The sequence below is a fragment of the Sphaeramia orbicularis genome, chromosome 22, assembly GCF_902148855.1.
Source record: "Sphaeramia orbicularis chromosome 22, fSphaOr1.1, whole genome shotgun sequence".
Lineage (NCBI taxonomy): Eukaryota > Metazoa > Chordata > Actinopteri > Kurtiformes > Apogonidae > Sphaeramia > Sphaeramia orbicularis.
The window spans coordinates 37,483,982-37,502,638 of record NC_043978.1 but is presented as its reverse complement, the minus strand read 5'-3'; the positions used below and the strand labels follow the sequence as shown (position 1 = coordinate 37,502,638).

The 18,657-nt window shown below is 36.3% G+C and overlaps 2 protein-coding genes across 3 annotated transcripts; one reads left to right on the top strand and one right to left on the bottom strand.

The window, feature by feature from the left end:
- Positions 1-388: 388 nt before the first annotated feature.
- Positions 389-4,367, top strand: LOC115413418 (probable histone deacetylase 1-B). Of its 2 annotated transcripts, none has more exons than XM_030126241.1 (14): positions 389-526; positions 1,284-1,396; positions 1,485-1,602; positions 1,689-1,763; positions 1,896-2,034; positions 2,149-2,290; positions 2,373-2,465; positions 2,556-2,664; positions 2,779-2,919; positions 3,153-3,261; positions 3,344-3,474; positions 3,581-3,751; positions 3,903-3,954; positions 4,043-4,367. In XM_030126241.1, exons 1-14 carry the CDS (start codon positions 475-477, stop codon positions 4,068-4,070), a joined length of 1,473 nt encoding a protein of 490 aa, XP_029982101.1. In that variant the 5' UTR covers positions 389-474; the 3' UTR covers positions 4,071-4,367. The 2 variants fall into 2 exon arrangements, with proteins under 2 accessions (XP_029982101.1, XP_029982099.1); XM_030126239.1 differs by having other exon boundaries at positions 395-526; positions 3,581-3,733.
- tmem54a (transmembrane protein 54a) lies at positions 4,147-12,703 on the bottom strand. Its single transcript, XM_030126245.1, has 6 exons — positions 12,547-12,703; positions 9,625-9,821; positions 7,735-7,794; positions 7,249-7,440; positions 7,029-7,166; positions 4,147-5,413 (listed from the first exon to the last, which is right to left on the bottom strand). Exons 1-6 carry the CDS (start codon positions 12,557-12,559, stop codon positions 5,288-5,290), a joined length of 726 nt encoding a protein of 241 aa, XP_029982105.1. The 5' UTR covers positions 12,560-12,703; the 3' UTR covers positions 4,147-5,287.
- Positions 12,704-18,657: the final 5,954 nt, after the last annotated feature.

Genomic DNA, 18,657 nt, shown 5'->3' with positions numbered 1-18,657 from the left:
TGTAGATTTTCACATTACACTCAGACATCGGCAAGAACAAAAATATTCATTGATGAAGTAAAAATGATTTCTTAAATTGTTAATTTTTTTGTGTGCCATAAAAATATAATCACAAAAAAAATAGTGGTCACACAAAACTGAAAGAACTGGAAAAACCTCAGAATGATATGGAAAACATTTTTTAGAAGCCATTAAAGCTAGCGAGATATACATTTAAACATGTGTATTGTTACTTAAAATAAAGCATATTTGCTTTTCTTATACGAGGTGTGTGTGTTTACAGTTTTCAACGTATTTCTTTCTTTTTGTTCATTGACAGTGCTGAGACAGAGCCAGCCGTTGTCTCTGTCGCCCCCTGTTGAACTCCGCTGGTACTGCACCTCATTGACTGAACGGGACGTGATACAAACTATCCGCCTCTTGTCGCTGTTGTCTCCGGCGGTGTGGTGGAAGCCAGCAAAAAAAAAGACTAAAATGGCGCTTACTCAACAAGGAACAAAGAAAAAAGTTTGCTACTACTATGATGGTATGTACTTACGGTTCCGTTTTTTAGGCAACGGATGCACCGATCAATTAAACCGTCCACTTTGCGCCAACAAAGGCTGTAGTTTATTTCACCTCTTGCTAACCTGACACGTTAGCTAAACCTAGCTAGCTTGAAACGCAGGCGCCGCCGCTCATCTTCTCACAGCGTCACCGAGTCTTCCTCATTAAGCGGCAGTAACTTCATAATATGTGGGCTCTTCCTCAAGATATGCTGCCGAACATACTACTTTAAGCCTTCGTTCATCCCACATTGCAACTTTTATTAAATTAGTTGTCGTTACTAGCTAGCAAGCTAACAAAGAGAGCATGAGCGTTACTTCATTGTCACCGTAATTAACGTTAACACTGAGCTAACATTAAAATGGCTCATAATGCGATTTCAGATCACCGCCTTGTTAGGCTTCCGGTGGTGTTTCGACTGGTTACCAGGAGTTGTTTGCAGGAAAGCACATCTCTAGCTCAGGAGTTCGGATAGTTTTAAAGAGCAAGCGATTTGATGCTGAACTAGCTAATAATGTGGCTGAGTGAGAGCTCCCGTTCAGGATCACGACTGATATGTAGCTTATGAATGTTTTATTACATTTCTAGGCTTTAAGTGTTCTATTCACTGCATAAATATAGCCATATATTTTTCTAATTGACTGTTATCTGCTTTCTAATCACTTTTGCAGCTCTAGCAAGCAAAATAAGCCATTAATTCAACATGGATGTCTTTTTTTTCCCCCTTCATGTTTCAGGTGATGTTGGAAATTATTACTATGGCCAGGGCCATCCCATGAAACCCCATCGAATCCGCATGACACACAACCTGTTACTGAACTATGGCCTCTACAGGAAGATGGAGATATATGTATGTGAAAGCTCAAGAACATTACTAGTTGTCTGAACCACTGAGCTTTATAAATCTAATCCTCTGAACCCACTACTCTTTGTTTTAGCGTCCACACAAAGCCAGTGGAGAGGAGATGACCAAGTATCACAGCGACGATTACATTAAATTCCTGCGCTCCATCCGACCAGACAACATGTCAGAATACAGCAAACAAATGCAGAGATGTAAGCTTGTTTGGTTTAAATATTGTTTTCCTTTGCATTTAACTGACTTTGGAGCTTTGTGGTAATTCCCTGTCGTCTATTTGCAGTTAATGTGGGGGAGGACTGTCCGGTTTTTGATGGTTTATTCGAGTTCTGCCAGCTCTCAGGGGGGGGCTCCGTTGGTAAGTTCTGTCGTTATAAGCACTGCTCAGACAGACTGGTTTGGCAGACATTAATCAGGCATCATTGCTCCAGTAATCTGTTAAATTCAGGAAAGACAGGCTGTTAATTCTCGCATATTCTAAATGCTGCAGCTGGTGCCGTGAAGCTGAACAAACAGCAGACAGACATAGCTATCAACTGGGCTGGAGGCTTGCATCACGCCAAGAAATCAGAGGCCTCTGGGTTTTGCTATGTCAACGACATTGTCCTGGCTATTCTCGAGTTACTCAAGTAAGTATTTAAGCCCCACCACAGCTGCACTGAACATGTTTGTATCGAAGAGTAGACTGTACTTCACTTTAAGAATCAAATGATGAGTTGAATAATATTCTCCCTTGTGTCCAGGTACCATCAGAGAGTTCTGTACATAGATATTGACATCCATCACGGTGATGGTGTGGAGGAGGCCTTCTACACCACAGATCGTGTCATGACAGTGTCATTTCACAAGTATGGAGAGTACTTCCCTGGCACTGGTGACCTCAGAGTAAGCTCCAATTTAACAAACACGAGTTATTGTGATAGTCATAATGCAGTGCTTTAGTTGACACTGATCTTGTTACCTGCAGGATATCGGTGCTGGGAAGGGTAAATATTACGCTGTGAATTACCCACTAAGAGATGGGATTGATGATGAGTCATATGAAGCCATATTCAAACCTGTGAGTAAATCCTTGAATTTTTATTGTCTAATAGCCAAATTTGATGACTGAAAACATCTGAGACTGGATGTTGCTCTTGTCTGTTTGTAGATCATGGCCAAGGTGATGGAGATGTACCAGCCCAGTGCAGTGGTTCTGCAGTGTGGAGCCGATTCTTTGTCTGGAGACAGGCTTGGCTGCTTCAACCTCACTATTAAAGGTCAGTTCCTTCTATCATCAAAGCATCACAAAAGGATGTTAGTTGTTTATTCTGACTATTCTTTCACCTTTTGAACATGCTTTCTAAAGATATTTCACTTTGCTGTGTACTCAGGTCACGCCAAGTGTGTGGAATACATGAAAAGCTTCAACCTGCCACTGTTAATGCTGGGTGGAGGAGGATACACTATCCGTAATGTGGCACGCTGTTGGACATATGAGACGGCTGTAGCCCTTGATGCCACCATCCCCAATGGTGAGTGTCCATGGTCATTTAGTGCCAAAGATAAAAATGGCTTTAGACTGTGGTCACTTTGAAAACCATTTTTTGTCAGGTTAACGCTTCATAGGAAAAATAAATAGGTTGGTTTGGTCAGTATTTCAAAAGCTACCCAAATACAAGTACATTATGATAAAAGAACTATAATTCTTCTAACAATAAGATTTATTTAATAATAAAAACTACTAATACCTTGTTGAATTCCACAGAACTGCCATACAATGACTACTTTGAGTACTTTGGACCGGACTTCAAGCTGCACATCAGCCCCTCCAACATGACCAACCAAAACACCAATGACTATCTGGAAAAGATCAAGTGAGCTCATTAAAATGCCTTAAAACATTTTACAGTATATTTGTGAGTATTGAGTGTTTTCAACCTCTGGTTTGTGTTCTAGGCAGCGTTTGTTTGAGAACTTGCGTATGCTACCCCACGCCCCGGGAGTACAGATGCAGGCCATCCCAGAGGATGCTATACAGGAGGACAGCGGAGATGAGGAGGAGGAGGATCCCAACAAGCGCATCTCAAGTAAGACCCTCTGAAATACAAGCTGTTTTTTCCACATTAACACCTATGACTATTACAAAGATGTCAGCGTATGGGTTTTAATTGAACTCTGTCATGTGATGTTCAGTCCGCGCTCATGATAAGAGGATAGCATGTGAGGAAGAGTTCTCTGACTCCGAGGATGAAGGTGAAGGAGGCCGCAGAAATGCAGCCAGCTATAAGAAACCCAAACGAGCCAAAACCGAAGGAGACAAAGAGGGAGAAGAAAAGGAGAAGAAAGGTGAGGAGGAAACAGAAGGTATCTATTCATTTTTTCATTCTCATTTCCAGCACAATCATACCGTATTATAAGACAGAGATCATTATGCTGTGACATTTAAGTCGGAGCATCTTTCATAATCCAGAGACTGTGTTATTATGTGGATGTCTCTGAATTTGCTTTGTGACAGAAGTAAAAGAAGAGGAGAAGGTGCCGGAGGAAGAGAAAATGGACACATCAAAGTGAGTATATACATATTTTCACTTTTTTAAGCATGTCATAGGCAGCAATAATAATAATTTATGTTTTGTTTTGTTTTTTATCCTTTAGGCCGAAAGAGGAGTCCAAGACACCCTGAGGTCACAAGGCACCGATGGACCTGTTCAGGACTGCTTTTAAACCAAGTTTTCTTTTTTTTTTTTTCTTTTTTTTTTCCCTTGATAACATTTCCATTTAGCTGGAATGGAAATGGACTGTACGTTTATAATGAGACCTTACTTCCTCTTAATTACACAGGGAGTGAAATAACATATGTTTTCTAGAACACCTTTCAGCTGTTTGGGACTCAAGTCAAGTGAGAGTATTGTTTTCGTTTGCTTTTTTTCCTCTTTTGTAAGCTAAAATGCTTTCCTTTGTGGAGCTCCTCTGTAAAAAATGGCTTAGTGCTTGTGTGCTTTTATATATCTTATGGATTTAATTTATTTAAATCATAGATATTTTTGGCTATTCTTATTTCATAGCTTTCATTCCCACTTCTGTCCTGTGCCTTTTTCAATATGTAGTTGGAAGCATGTTTGTACAATACATCATTTTTTGTAAAACGTTTCTCATTCATTTTGCCCGCTAAGCTGACGGGGTTGTATGGACATGATATTTTCTTACTTCTATTGTTGGTAAATGACCTTGTTGTATGTTAGCTTATATTTTAGTGTGTTTTTTTTTTTACTGATACATCATCTACGGCAAAATTTAAACCCTGCCTGTTGATATTGAGTCTTGTCAAATTATTGCCAGGCCTAGATTCCACTGAAGTTTGGACTCCAATCTTTAGTGTACTGTATAGCATAGAGTGTAACGGAAGCAAGACTAATGATGGAATTCAGATGTTGTATATATTTCTATTCTACAAACAATGAGGAAACCTGTGCTTGCAAATGTCATTTAAACGTGAAAAGTGTGTGTTGATCACACTTTCAACACCAATAAAACGGTCATAAAAAGTTTTGTTATATGAAAGTTTCAGTTGTTTCATAATGAGTCGAATCTGAAATGAGTAAGAAACTGGAAATGTAAAAACAGATACAGCATTTAAAGTGGAAGACAGGTGACCATTTTCTGTATTTCCAAAAAAATATCAATACAAAGTACACAAACACCAAAAGCTGTACATTATCAGGTAAAATAACATCCAATTTCATATTAAGGGAAATAAAATGCCACTTGTATTTAAAGCTCAAGTGCCGTAACATCTTAAGATACGTGTAACAAATCCTCAATACAACACTACACAATGAGATGCTGTTTTTAGGCAGTTGGCAAGAGTTTGAAACCCATCGTAAGGCCTCACAGGTAACTTCAGAGCCAGTCACTCTGTTCTACCGCAGCGTCGCCGTCCAGTAGCTCATCCTGCTCTGCAGCCTCCACCTCTGGCTCTTGAGTTGGAGGAGGTAGTGGGATTTGAGTGGGTTTCTGGATTCGTACCTGAAATGTAAAGTGAGACAATGTCTGTAAAGTGAAGGTGACACTCAATGCAGTCTTAACACTAAGGCTGGACTTTATTTAACCTATAAAGACCCAAACCTCCACTGTCGACCAAAAGCATCTACAGATATAAACTGTTTAATTCCCGTTGACCCGCTAATCCTATCAATATATATAAATAATTAGTGTAAAATACAGTTTGTCATCTTTTCACGGTCATCAGATTTGACCCATTTGGATGTTCAGAGGCTCTGTAGTGAATGTGGAAACACTGTCATCTTCTACAATATTGATTCACCAGTAAAACCCATTGAGTTTGAGAAATGACAGTGGATGGAGACACTTGTTTTTATGTTGAGTTATTGGTGTCTTTGCTGAAAAAGTAACTTCAGTTTTCTCTGTTTTTGATATAATAACCCTCAACTTTACTCTGAGCTTTAATGAACAGCTACATGATCAGTAAATTAATTGTAGGAAAATGCATGATTTAGACTGAACACATGCAAAATAAAGAAGATAATGTTACAATCAATGGTGATAAATCACTTCAGAAAGGCTAAATTTAGAGAAAAATTCATTTGGGAACTGTCACAAAAGTAGCACTGGGTCTTTATGGGTTAAAGGATGTATCACATAAGATGAGAGGGAACACATTTTGAGTTTTAATATAAACTATTCACAAGTCCAAGTTTTTGCTAACATTTCCATGAAAATCCAGTTTAGCTATTTTCACTTCTGTGTTCTGTCCTAGAGCCAGTTTGCTGATTACATGTTGACCACATCCTAACCTCAGCAGCCTTACTGTGAAATTTCAGACTCAGACCAAATGCTAAGTCTCCCATTCGTAGTCAAATCTTGCCTTCATTTATTTGGAATCTTTCGTTGTTATTTCCAGAAAATAGTCATGGTGCAACATTGTCTTCTTTGCCAAATGTTACGAGAAGGAACCAAAATCTGAGATGAAATCACAAAGTTATATTTTAAAGTATATGTTAACAAGTGGTGCCAGGCACAACAAACCCGCCCCTCGCATGTATTGTAGCTTATTTCGGCATGGATCCAGCTGACGTCATCGTGTCTATGCCTGTGCTGATGTCAGCATATCAATTACCTCTATATATGTGCCAAGTTTGAAGTAAATTGAAACAAAATGGATGTTTTATAGACATTTAAAATTTTGCCCATTATAAGTAAAGGGGAGAAAAAAAAGAATAAAAAAATTCATAAAAAATTGGAACTTTGACCTACTTTTCCCAAAATGTTACCACATCTATTCTGGGTCATTGACAATATATAAACCCAATTTGGTATGAATTCAACCAATAATTTTGCTGCTATAGACATTTGAAATTTTGCTCATTATAACTAAATGGGGAAAAAAAAAGATTTTAAAAATTCATAAAAAATTTTAACTTTGACCTACTGTTCCCAAAATGTAATCTGATCTATTCTGGGTCAATAGCAATCTATAAACCCAATTTGGTGTGAATTCAAACGACAGTTTTGCTGCTAGAGTGTTAAAGAAACAAACCGAACCAAAAACAATACCCCTTGCCTCCCTACAGGAGCGGGGTAATAATCTTAAGCCTGATGGCAGTGAATGAGAGCAGCTCACCCTCCTCGCTTGGAGCGGCCTCCTTCTGCATGGACAGAGGTAGAGGAATGAAGAACATGCAGCAAAACAGCGGAAAGAGAACACCGACTCCACAAATGACATCAAGATGAGAGGCATCCAGAGAATGATTGTAGTCCCCTAGTTGACAAAACACACATTAAAATCAAACTTTATTTACTCAGTTCAAGTGACTCCAAAATTACAGGTATATTCTGCGTACGTAGATGCGGGTGGGGTCGAAGGGGCACTCGTATGTGATGCTGGAAGAAACGGTCCTGTTGTGGAAGTTGCAGTGTGTTAGCAGACTATTCCCTTTATTAATAATAGCCTGGATCATGGAAACTGACAGGCCAATGATGGAGGAAACAGCCAAGAGGCCTGTCAGGAAGCTGAACACCAACAGGACCCACTTCTGCAAAGACAAGACACCAGCAGGTCAGAAGGTCTTCAACGTTCAGAAAACAAACAAACAAAAAACACTTGCAGTTTTTTCTTATTTGATGTGCTTGTCTGAGTGGATCACATGCAAAAGGGAAGTTGAAACATGGAGCAGGCATTAGTGTATCCATGTTCTAATTAGAGACATCCCATATTCCAGTGTGTGCTTGAATGTCTCCACACACCACACACTCAAAACAAGGGGCATGTTCTAACACGAAACAACAAATGACAGTGGGGGAGTGAATGGAGGTGGAGGAATATTTACCAAGATCCTGTTTTTCTTGTTTTTCGACAGTACAATGGCCAATATTCCATCAATAATTCCCTGAGGAGAACAAGAGGTCATAATAGTGAGTAAAAGATACATGTCAGTTTCATCAAACCATTTAAAAATAATGCCCAGATGTAAACAGATAAGTACACTACAAAAAAGGCCTGTACAAAAATAAGAAAATTCAGCTCATTATTGGGTTAAAATGTCTTATTTCAAGTAAAATTATGTGCCAGTGCAGTAAGAAAATTGCACTTATCAAGTTTTCTTAAAATAAGAAAATATTATTTAAGGATTATAGATGCTAAAATTCTTATTTTAAGCAGAGTATACTTGTTTCAAGTCTTCATAGTAAGAATTTTTTTTTTAATCTATGGTATTTCAGAATTAGCTTTATTGGCCAAGTGTGTGAACACATACAAGGAATTTGGCTTTGTGTTTTTTCTTTGCTCATGATGTACAATTTCAATAAACCCAAACACACTTAAACATAGACCTAATATAAACAAACATTTGACTAGAGACAAGGACAACAATGGGTTGACATTTTCAGTGGATTTGTAATATGTACAGAGTGTAAATTGGAGTTTTATACAGTGAGTGGATGTGTACAGTATATATATATATATATATATATATATATATATATATATATATATATATATATATATATATATATATATATATATATATATATATATACACACACACATATATATGTATATATATATATATATACACATATATATACACACATATGTGTATATATATATATATACACATATACACACCCACACATATACATATACACACATATACACATATATATATACACACATATACATATACATATATATATATATATATATATATATATATATATATATATATATATATATATATATATATATATATATATATATGTATGTATGTATGTATGTATGTATGTATGTATGTATACACAGGGAGGGGAAGCAAAATTTACAATATTTTACAATATTTTTAGGCAGGGATTGAAAGACAGTGTATGACCAATTAGTTTACTGAAAGTCATGAGAATTTATTTGCCACAAGAAAATTGACATAATAGAAAATGTTTTTATTCTATGTGTCCTCCTTCTTTCTCAATAACTGCCTTCACACGCCTCCTGAAACTTGCGCAAGTGTTCCTCAAATATTCGGGTGACAACTTCTCCCATTCTTCTTTAATAGTATCTTCCAGACTTTCTCGTAATAGTTTTGCTCATAGTCATTCTCTTCTTTACATTATAAACAGTCTTTATGGACACTCCAACTATTTTTGAAATCTCCTTTGGTGTGACGAGTGCATTCAGCAAATCACACACTCTTTGACGTTTGCTTTCCTGATTACTCATATGGGCAAAAGTTTCTGAAAAGGTATGGATAATAGTGTTAGGTATGATTATGACATCAATATATGTTTGGTTTCAAAACAATTGACATAGTGCCTGCTGAGAAAAAACAACTAAATGTTCATTGTAAATTTTGCTTCCCCACCCTGTATATATATATATATATATATATATATATATATATGGTTTTATGAAGATCTAAAAACTCAGTAGATGTGTATGTATCGGCAAAACTGCATAAAACAAGTAAACATTTCTCGAGGGCAAACAGTTACTGTGTCCGCCATACTCATCTCCCAACAATGTAGCTTGTTTTGTTATGAATATTGCTTAAAATTAGTTGTAATATCTAAGTGGGATAGCTCAAGATGAAAATTCTTGGACCAATTTAAGTCTCAATAAGTAAATAACTCTAAAAATGATCTTTCAAGATAAATATTCCAAATTCAAGTCAATTTATCTAAGTCAGATATTCCTTTTTTGCAGTGTACAGATGCAAATGAATATTTACCAGCAAGCCTGCCGCAATGGCAATGACATTAGAGATTGCGAACACCATGGTGCGTGCCTGGGAGTGTACGTTAATGTGCCTCAGCACGGCGCCGTGCACTAGTGCTCCAAGTAGAAAGTTGACATGACCCACTAGCACCAGCCCCAGCCCCATCTTCATCAGGGCTTTGTTGTCCTTGAGGCTGGCGCAGCATACTCCTGCAGCAAGTAAGAAGATACTATCACATACAGATTGATGTGACAATAAAACATCTACTTACCTTTATGCAAATGATGATAAACGATGTAATGGAAATAGCCTGCCATGTGTTTGCAATAGTCCATAATATCACCTGTATTCATTCATTCAACCTCAGAATACACAGAAGCATTAGTTATGCAGCATAATAAGAAAGTTGGATAAACAATAGTAATAAAAATTAAACACAATTAAGCAAAACAAAAAATCTAGAAAAATAAATGAAATGATTAAATATAAAGCATGAAGAACAGATACTGATGAAATATGAACACATCACACACTCAAATTGCCCCCGGCATCATCATGCACAAGTTTAACATTTTTCTGCATGCTGATCAGGTTCACAGGTGCTCAATAATAAAAACTGGATTTTCCATGAACAGACTAGATACATATATAATACAACTTAAAATTACAGTATATAGATGAAGATTAATAAGCATTGCATGTAAAGTAGAACCATGTCTGAGTGTTCATTTCAAAACTGAATGCAGCGTTGTGGTTTCAGAATTGCACAAAGGAAGCAGGCCGGTGGTTTAGTGCATCATGACAACACTTGAGAATAAGGCTGTTACCACAACTATCCACAACCCCTGCAGAGATGATGACTCCTCTACTTCACATCATGGGGGTTTGCTGCAAAACAGTGGTGACCAGATACAGGGTCTGGGGACTGTGGTGCAATATTTCTTGCAGAACACACAGGACAAAGCTTTGGGTGGGGTGTACAAACAATCGCTCTGCCTGAGGCGACAGGTAGGAACAAATAGTATGTGCAGCTGGTCTGTTTCAGTCAGACCTATAGTGTTTTTACAGCCAAGAGGGTCTTTCAGCATCTTCTGCCGTCTCCACTTCACTCAACTCTCTTCTCCTGCCCCTGTTAGCTCTAATCTTTTCATTTATTAAATTCTTTCCCACCACTATACACGCCATTTCCTGCAACTAGCATGCACATGTACTTCAGACAGGCCTGTAGTGTTTTTAGTAATAACACTGTGTTTGCTGCTGTTCAAATACATGCGACACAGGACAAAACAGTTTTTGTGCACCTTAACTACAATCATACAGTGCAGAAAAGACATTTCAATAAACTACATGTCTTATTTTCCCCAAGACGGTAAGTAATTATTTAAAGCATGTGGTTCTATATCTTTAATGAGATATTCATTCCAGCTAGATTTAAGCACTGATGACAAATAGAGACAGTTTTCTTTTAGAGAAAATCTGCCTTGTTTGTGGTTGGGTTGTTTTACCAATATTTTGCAGACAACTTACTTATCTGTTAAGGCAGAAAAAGTCTTTCATACTCAACTTTTGTCTTTTTTGTTTTCTTTAGGTTCATGAGCTTTAACCCATAAAGACCCAGTGCTACTTTTGTGGTAGTTCCCAAATGATTATTTTTCTATAATTAACATTTCTTCAGGGATTTGTAAATATTTATTATAAAATAACCCTCAGTTGTTTTTTTTTTTTTTTTTTGCAATTTTTCACTGAAAATCAGGTGTTTTCCAATATTTAACCCTTTCATGCATGAATTATGAGAACGTTAGTCAAAATTTTTTCCTGAGTGTTTTTATTTCTCTTTAGGCATGAAAAAAACAATGCGATTGAAAAATTTCTTCTGAAAAATAAATAAAAATAGATAAATAAATAAAATAAAAATAATTTAAAAAAGGTAAAAAATACATAAAAAAAATAACGAAAAAAATTTCTTATGAACCTATTTTTCATAAAGCGGCAAAAATGTGCACTCAGATGGACACCACACGTTTAATTTTTGACGCACAGAAACATGTATTTACTGATAAATTGTGTGAAAACTATGGGGAGGGTTTGTGATTCTGGGGGTTTATGCTCAGGAGAGATCTACATAATGTTACCAATTCATGTCAGAAAAGATATGGAGTGTCTTAGAACTTAAAAAAAAAACAAAACAAAAACAAAAACAAAAAAACAATGAAAAGAACAACAAAATCCATGAATATACAAGAGAACAGCTGTAGAATAACTGTCCACTGGAGTGACCACTATGCATGAAAGGGTTAATGTACTGATCATACAGATGTTCATAAAAGCTCAGATTAAATATCAAAAAACTGAGAAAACTGAAGAACGACTTACTTTTTCAGTACAATATATCATTAACTGAACATAAACCAAGTGTCTCCATCCACTGTCATTGATCCAACTCCATGGGTTTTACTGGTGAATCAATATTGTAGAAAATGACAGCGTTTCCACGTTCACTACAGAGCCTCTGAACGTCCAAATGGGTCATATCTGATGACCATGAAAAGATGAATAACTGTATTTTACATCAGTTATTTACATGTATTGATAGAATTAGTGGATCAACAGATATTAAGCGGTTTAGATCAGTAGGTTTTGGTCTCTGGTGGATGTTTGGGTCTTTCTACATGTCACTTCAAATAGCAGCTCCAAAACTCTTACAAAACATTTACAAACAAAAAACACTACACCAAAAACATAAAGCAGAGTTTAAATGAATGGGATTCCACTATAAAACACCACATAGTAAACACTTGTGTAAGTGTTGCCAGTCAGATAGATCGCTTGTCAGATCCGTTTCCAACTGCGCAGACCACGCCTAAAACTTCCCAACCTGAACATACCTTCATATGCCTCCAGTTAAAGGTGAAAAACTCCAGACGGTGCACTTACCTAAATAGACCATGGTGAATGATTTGTCCTTTTAGATCATGTTAAAGTACAGCTCGTAGTAATGTCATTTCTTGTACATTTTTTTTGTTTTGACAGTCCGCCTGAGTCTGGTCGGTGCCTTCCGTTGCCGCCGCTCACCTGCGTACGAGCAGGCGCAGACGGCCGCCTACCTGTGTGGAAGCTCCGCCCCCATATCCACATCTCAGAAAGTCATACAGGATCAGACGCTGCACGCACTTCTTCTTATGGGCTTCAACATCTTCCAAAATGATTCACTAGGGAATGCACTGCCCTCTTCTGGAGTTAGTTAACTCATCCAGAGTCCATTAAATCAGATTTTCCTCATCAGTTCTATTCGAAGAAGTTTTAAGCATCTTCTGTCATGTCCACTTCACTGGACTCTTTTCTGCTCCTGTTACAGATGCAGATGAACTTTTGCAGCAACGCAGAGGAAACAATATATCATTTATTTTGGGATTGCACCTACTCACATATATTTTGGATTGATTTAAATAATTTCATAAACACCAAATTTGACCCTTCGTGTAAACTGAACCTTCAACATGTTTTATTTGGCCTTTCACAAATTGATTAAAATAAATCCAGAAAAAAGATATATCATCAACCTTTTGGTAATATTTGCCAAATTTCACATTCATTTCACTAAATTTGCACACCAGCGTCCTAATATTATTGTTTTTAAAGCACTTTTTTCCGACTATTTAAATAATTTGAAGAACAACACATATAAACTCTAAAGCAAGTAAAATAAAAAGACTGTGTCAAGTATATAATCTTATTTAATTTATATAATTTCTATTTTTATACCTCGAGCTTTTTCATTTTGATTTATTATTATTTTTTATTTATATATATATATATATATATATATATATATATATATATATATATATATATATATATATATATATATGTATATATGTATATATTTTTTTTTTACTTCTACTTGCATCTATATATTGAAAATGTAAAGTATTTTGTCAAATGTGATTTTTTTTTATCCTACTTTGATGTAATATTGTGTATACATACTGTTCAGTTGTTCACTGTTCAATAAATACATAAATAAATTAATTAAAAAAACAAACAAACAAATGCAGATGAACTTCATTGATCAACAAGGGGAAATCCACTATAATTAATTTCAAATCCCTATCACCCTATTCTTTTCATATATTCCATCATATTTATTCCACTGTGTATGGTATTTCCTGCAACTAACAAACACATATATAACCACAATAAACAGTTGCTTCTCTATATATGAAGTGTATTGTTCAGATTATTGCATCATGACAGGATTCATCTCCTCTTTTCTTCTTACATTTAACCAAACACCAAATCCATTTTGAATGATTTGTCAATTTATGTCTCTTATCTTTGCTATGATGTCAATATAAAACATTTAATCACCCTGTTTCTTCATTTATGTCTGTGTTTTTCAACCTTGGGGTTGGGATCCCATGTGGAGTCGCCTGGAATTCAAATGGGGTCGCCTGAAATTTCTAGTAATTGACAAAAAAAAAAAAAAAAAAAAAACCAACTTACTAATAAAAATATATTGTGAGTTGAGAGAGAATCACAATACATAAAAGACATGACAAACTGTAAAACTGAAACTGAAGCACTGTGGTACTGTTTATCTTTCAAATGTTTATTGTGGTCAGTTTCAGATGCTGCAGCTCTTTCATAATTCATAGTTTGAGTTATTGTTTGTTCAGTATTAATTGTCAGCCTTGTAAATACAAGCTGGACTGACTGTACATATCCTGACCAAGGAAAATAAAATTCTCACTTTGTGCAGTAATCTACACCTGGCTTTTCTGCTTCTGTCCATAATAATATACATTATATAGACTAAATATTGTCTAAAATTAACTTTTATTTGCAACATAGTAGAGCAAACTATTTCATTATTAAAAACAACTTAATATTAGTAAAAAAAAAAAGGTCTCCGTTTTGAATGTCTGGGGTCACCAGAAATTTGTGATGTTAAAATTGGATCATGAGCCAAAAAAGGATTAGGAACCACTGATTTATGCATGCGCTATAATATCTGCACTGGATGGAGAGTCTTTTAAATGACATGAATTACATGATTAATTAGTTTACATATAATTTTATATTTCTATTTTTTTTTTGTCATTTTTATCTTTATTCTACTTTATCGTAATTCTTTGCATGTGTATATTTTATATTTCAGATCTTGACTAGAGCAACTGTACCAAACCCATCTTCCCCCAGGGATCAATCAACTACTCTGATGCTTGTATTGACATTATGTCCTTAAAAAAAAAAAAGAAAAAAGGGAGGCGTGATAATTACTGGCTGTACTTAACATGAGACAGCACAGGGTAGACAGAGAGTGAGGCAACTTGGAGTCTGGCTGCAACCTGTTTTTTTATATTTTAATTCCTCATACACATAAAATTTACCTGCCAAATCACCATTTATATCCTCAAAGTAGAGCCTCCAGCATCCAGAATAAAAGTTACAGAATAAAAAGTTGGGTCACTAATAATGCCTTAAAAGGGATGTTTGTCTCTGAGGTACCAGACTAACTTCACAACATTAGAATACATTCACTCTTCATATTCATTGTAGTGTAAGATTGATAAAACCACTTATAAAAATGCACAATTTTATGTATATAGGTATTGGAACTTTATTATAGTTCTCGAAAACATTAGCCAACCAGCACTTTTATCATTTGTTTTCAAATTCATCTTTATCAAACTGTATAAGATTTATCAGATTTTTATCTCTGAAGCAGATTATTTAAAAAAATAACCACAGATTCTAGGTCATATTACAGTTATATAAAATAAAAAACATAACATCATGACAGGAATGTCAAAGTATACATTGTCTGTATGTGAGATACCATAAATATTGGATAATCTGTCACTCAGACTGTTATTATCTCCTTGGCTTTTGAAACCATGTGAAATATTTGAATGCATTATTTTTATTCTATTGTTTGATTTGGTATTGGTTTATTGTTCTTATTTTTTGTTGTTTTTAAATTGTACATCTTGTTATGTTTTTTAATCTATTCTTGTATTTTATTCTTTTATTTTGGTTTTATTCATTCTTCTGTGCAGCATTTTGGTCCGCTGCGGTTGTTTTATAGTGCTTTACAAATAAAGTTGGATTGGATTGTTATTTTTCCAGATGTGCCTTTATCAAAAGCAAAAATACATCTAAAACTTCTACAAGCAGAGTAACTTGTTACCTGTACATGTCATGGTGTTTGTGTCTGCTGGTGTAAAGACCAGAGGTTGGAGCTTCATCTTAGCTGCAGCACATTCCCACATCATCCTCATTAACTAACTGTCCGCACCTGCCTCTGCACCTTATTAATGACACCCTTGGTGCACAGAGTGATCAGGGTGGTTGACCTACTTTGAAATCAACAATGGGGAAACTCCAGATAATTCTGTGTCTTTCCTTTTTTGGACATTTAATCTTTGCTCAGTTGGTGATAGAAGAGGAGGATGCTGCCCTTTCCACAAACTTCCCAGGTTTTTTTGAAAGTATCCTGCATTTTCCATTTCATTTGTTTCCAGATGACTCCTTTTTCAGCTCCTGGCGAATCCCGACTCCTGACTTTCACTGGATCAATGAAGAGCCAGCATTTTCTGCGATTCCCAGAGTGGAGGTGCACTGTGATAAATCCCAACTAACTTTGTTTGTGGAAAAGCGATTCAATGGTGACATACTGGATGGAACACAGATACAACTGGGTGATGGCTGCAACAGCAACGGAGAGCTACCAAACCACTTCATCTTCACTTATAGTTTAGATGAATGTGGAACTAAACATGAGGTGAGTTAAGATAAGATATGCCTTTATTAGTTCCACAATGGGAAATTCCAGATTTACAGCAGCAACGCACACAAGAGCAAAAGAAGTGCAAAAATAAAGACAAATCAAAAAATCTAAATATACTATTTACAGCTGTGCACGTGCTGATCATGCTACAGGTTGGATAGGGATAGAGTTTGGCTCATTCTGAATAACTGTCTTATTTCACCAGATCAGATTAGATTTTCTGCTTTATCCTACAGGTACAGAATGATTTGGATGTGCTGTCCAACACCTTCTACTTCAATCTTCAAAAATCCTCCTTTACCTGGTGGAGTCCCTCTGCTGTCCACATCTCCTGTGCAACAAACAGGTGTGTCTATAGTGAAAGTTTAGCACCTCTGTTGGTCACATAACCATAAACTAACTTGATTGCCTCTTTTTCAGGTCAGATGATGATCTGTCCTTCCTGGTATCAGATGCACCTTATGAGACTGGCAGAAGTTTCAACATAAAACTGATGAATCGTGAGTAATAACGGGAGAAAAGGGGTTACTTTAGGCTAAAGATTACATTGGTGAATAGTTTTTGTTTTTGTCTTTAGTCCAACAGCCCAAAAGGCCCAATGGACTACTGGTATCAGTTGTTGTCCATCCGTAAACAATTTTTCAAGAATCTTCTTTTCTTCAAATCAGAATGACTTGATATTTGTTGTGGAACATCTTGCCCACTGGTTTATAATGGGACAAATTTCAATGTGCTGTAACTTAAACAGTTGAAGATATTATAATTACTATTGGCAATGGATGGGAAGTCACATATGGGCTTTCATTTGGTGCCATGACCTGTGACCATGAAAGGTCAAACAAATCTTAATGAATGTCTTTAAATATGCCATTGGACTAATGGACCCTTAGTCCTTTTTTTTTTTTTTTTTTTTTTTTTTTTTTTAAATAACCTCCATTTTTTTTTTAATTTTCTTTTTCCAAACATATCACATCATCACACATCTAATATTAAAATTAGAATATACATCTGTTTTTAATGTAGCATCCTGGACCAGCACAACAGAGTCCAACATCTTTAAGAGAGGTCAGGTTGTCCATCTCCAGGTTTCTGCAAATACCAGGCCTGATGAACATCTTTTTGTCCTGTCCTGCTTTGTCTCTGCATCCCCTGAGCCTCACACTAAACCTAAGCATGCAGTCATAATAAATAAAGGGTAAGAAGCCTGTCAGATCCAAGTATTTATTAAGCACATATGTTTTTAATCCCATGCATGTATTGTCTTCAAGGTGTGCAGCCCCTCTGGATTCTTCTCATGCTGTGGCACAATTTGTGGACTCTGACAGAGAGGATGTGGTTAATTTAGCACTGAACACATCCTTTATTACTTCTGAGGTGAGTGTTTTAATACCCCCCCCCCCCAAAAAAAAAACAAAAAAAAACTGTTCAACTGTATGACCTTGTGACCTCTCCCTCCTCTAGTTCTACATCCATTGCAGTGTGCTGGTCTCAAACCAGAGCAACACCTCTGGGTCTAAATCATGCAACTACAATTTCATCCAGTTCAGGTATTTAGTTTGCATACCTGTGTCTACATTTTCCTATTTGTATAACGTATTCCTTACCTGAGGCTTTTTTTTTTTTTTTTTTTTCCCCAGATGGGAGGATCTGAGCGGAAATACAGATGTTTGCAAATGTTGTAGTTCAAAATGTAAAAGCCTTTCACTGAAGCACTTTCCTCATGGTCAGTATTTTACCAAAATATGCAAATAAAATGCCTTGATAATGTTATTTCTTGTCTCGAATGATGACTTAAGTTCTTGGCGTGTCATTACAGATGCCACAGCTGTAGTCAGCATCGGTCCTTTGTTCATTGAATATGAGATAACTTCCAGCATCCATGTAGCTGACTCCCTTCAGTCTAGCCCTGCAGAAACAGAGGACAAAATCATTTCTGGTGCTTCCTTCACAAATAGGTTCTCTGACTCATCGCAGTTCTTTTCCCCAGAGAGTGTGGTGAACCAGGGCCAAGTCATTAGACTGACCGTCTGGTTACCTGGAGAGACAAAAGACACTGAACACCAGAAAATTGATTCTGAGCCTGAGGATGACTTGACAGCTGAGTTGCAGCAAAGTGATGTGGAATCAAATCATATTCTGGATCTACCCCCTCTCTCAACAGACCAGGAGATTTCACTGAATGCACCCACAAATGAGATCAAAGCTGGAAATGAACAAGGTGACGCTCTCCCCTGGGATGTAAATGCTCTTACACT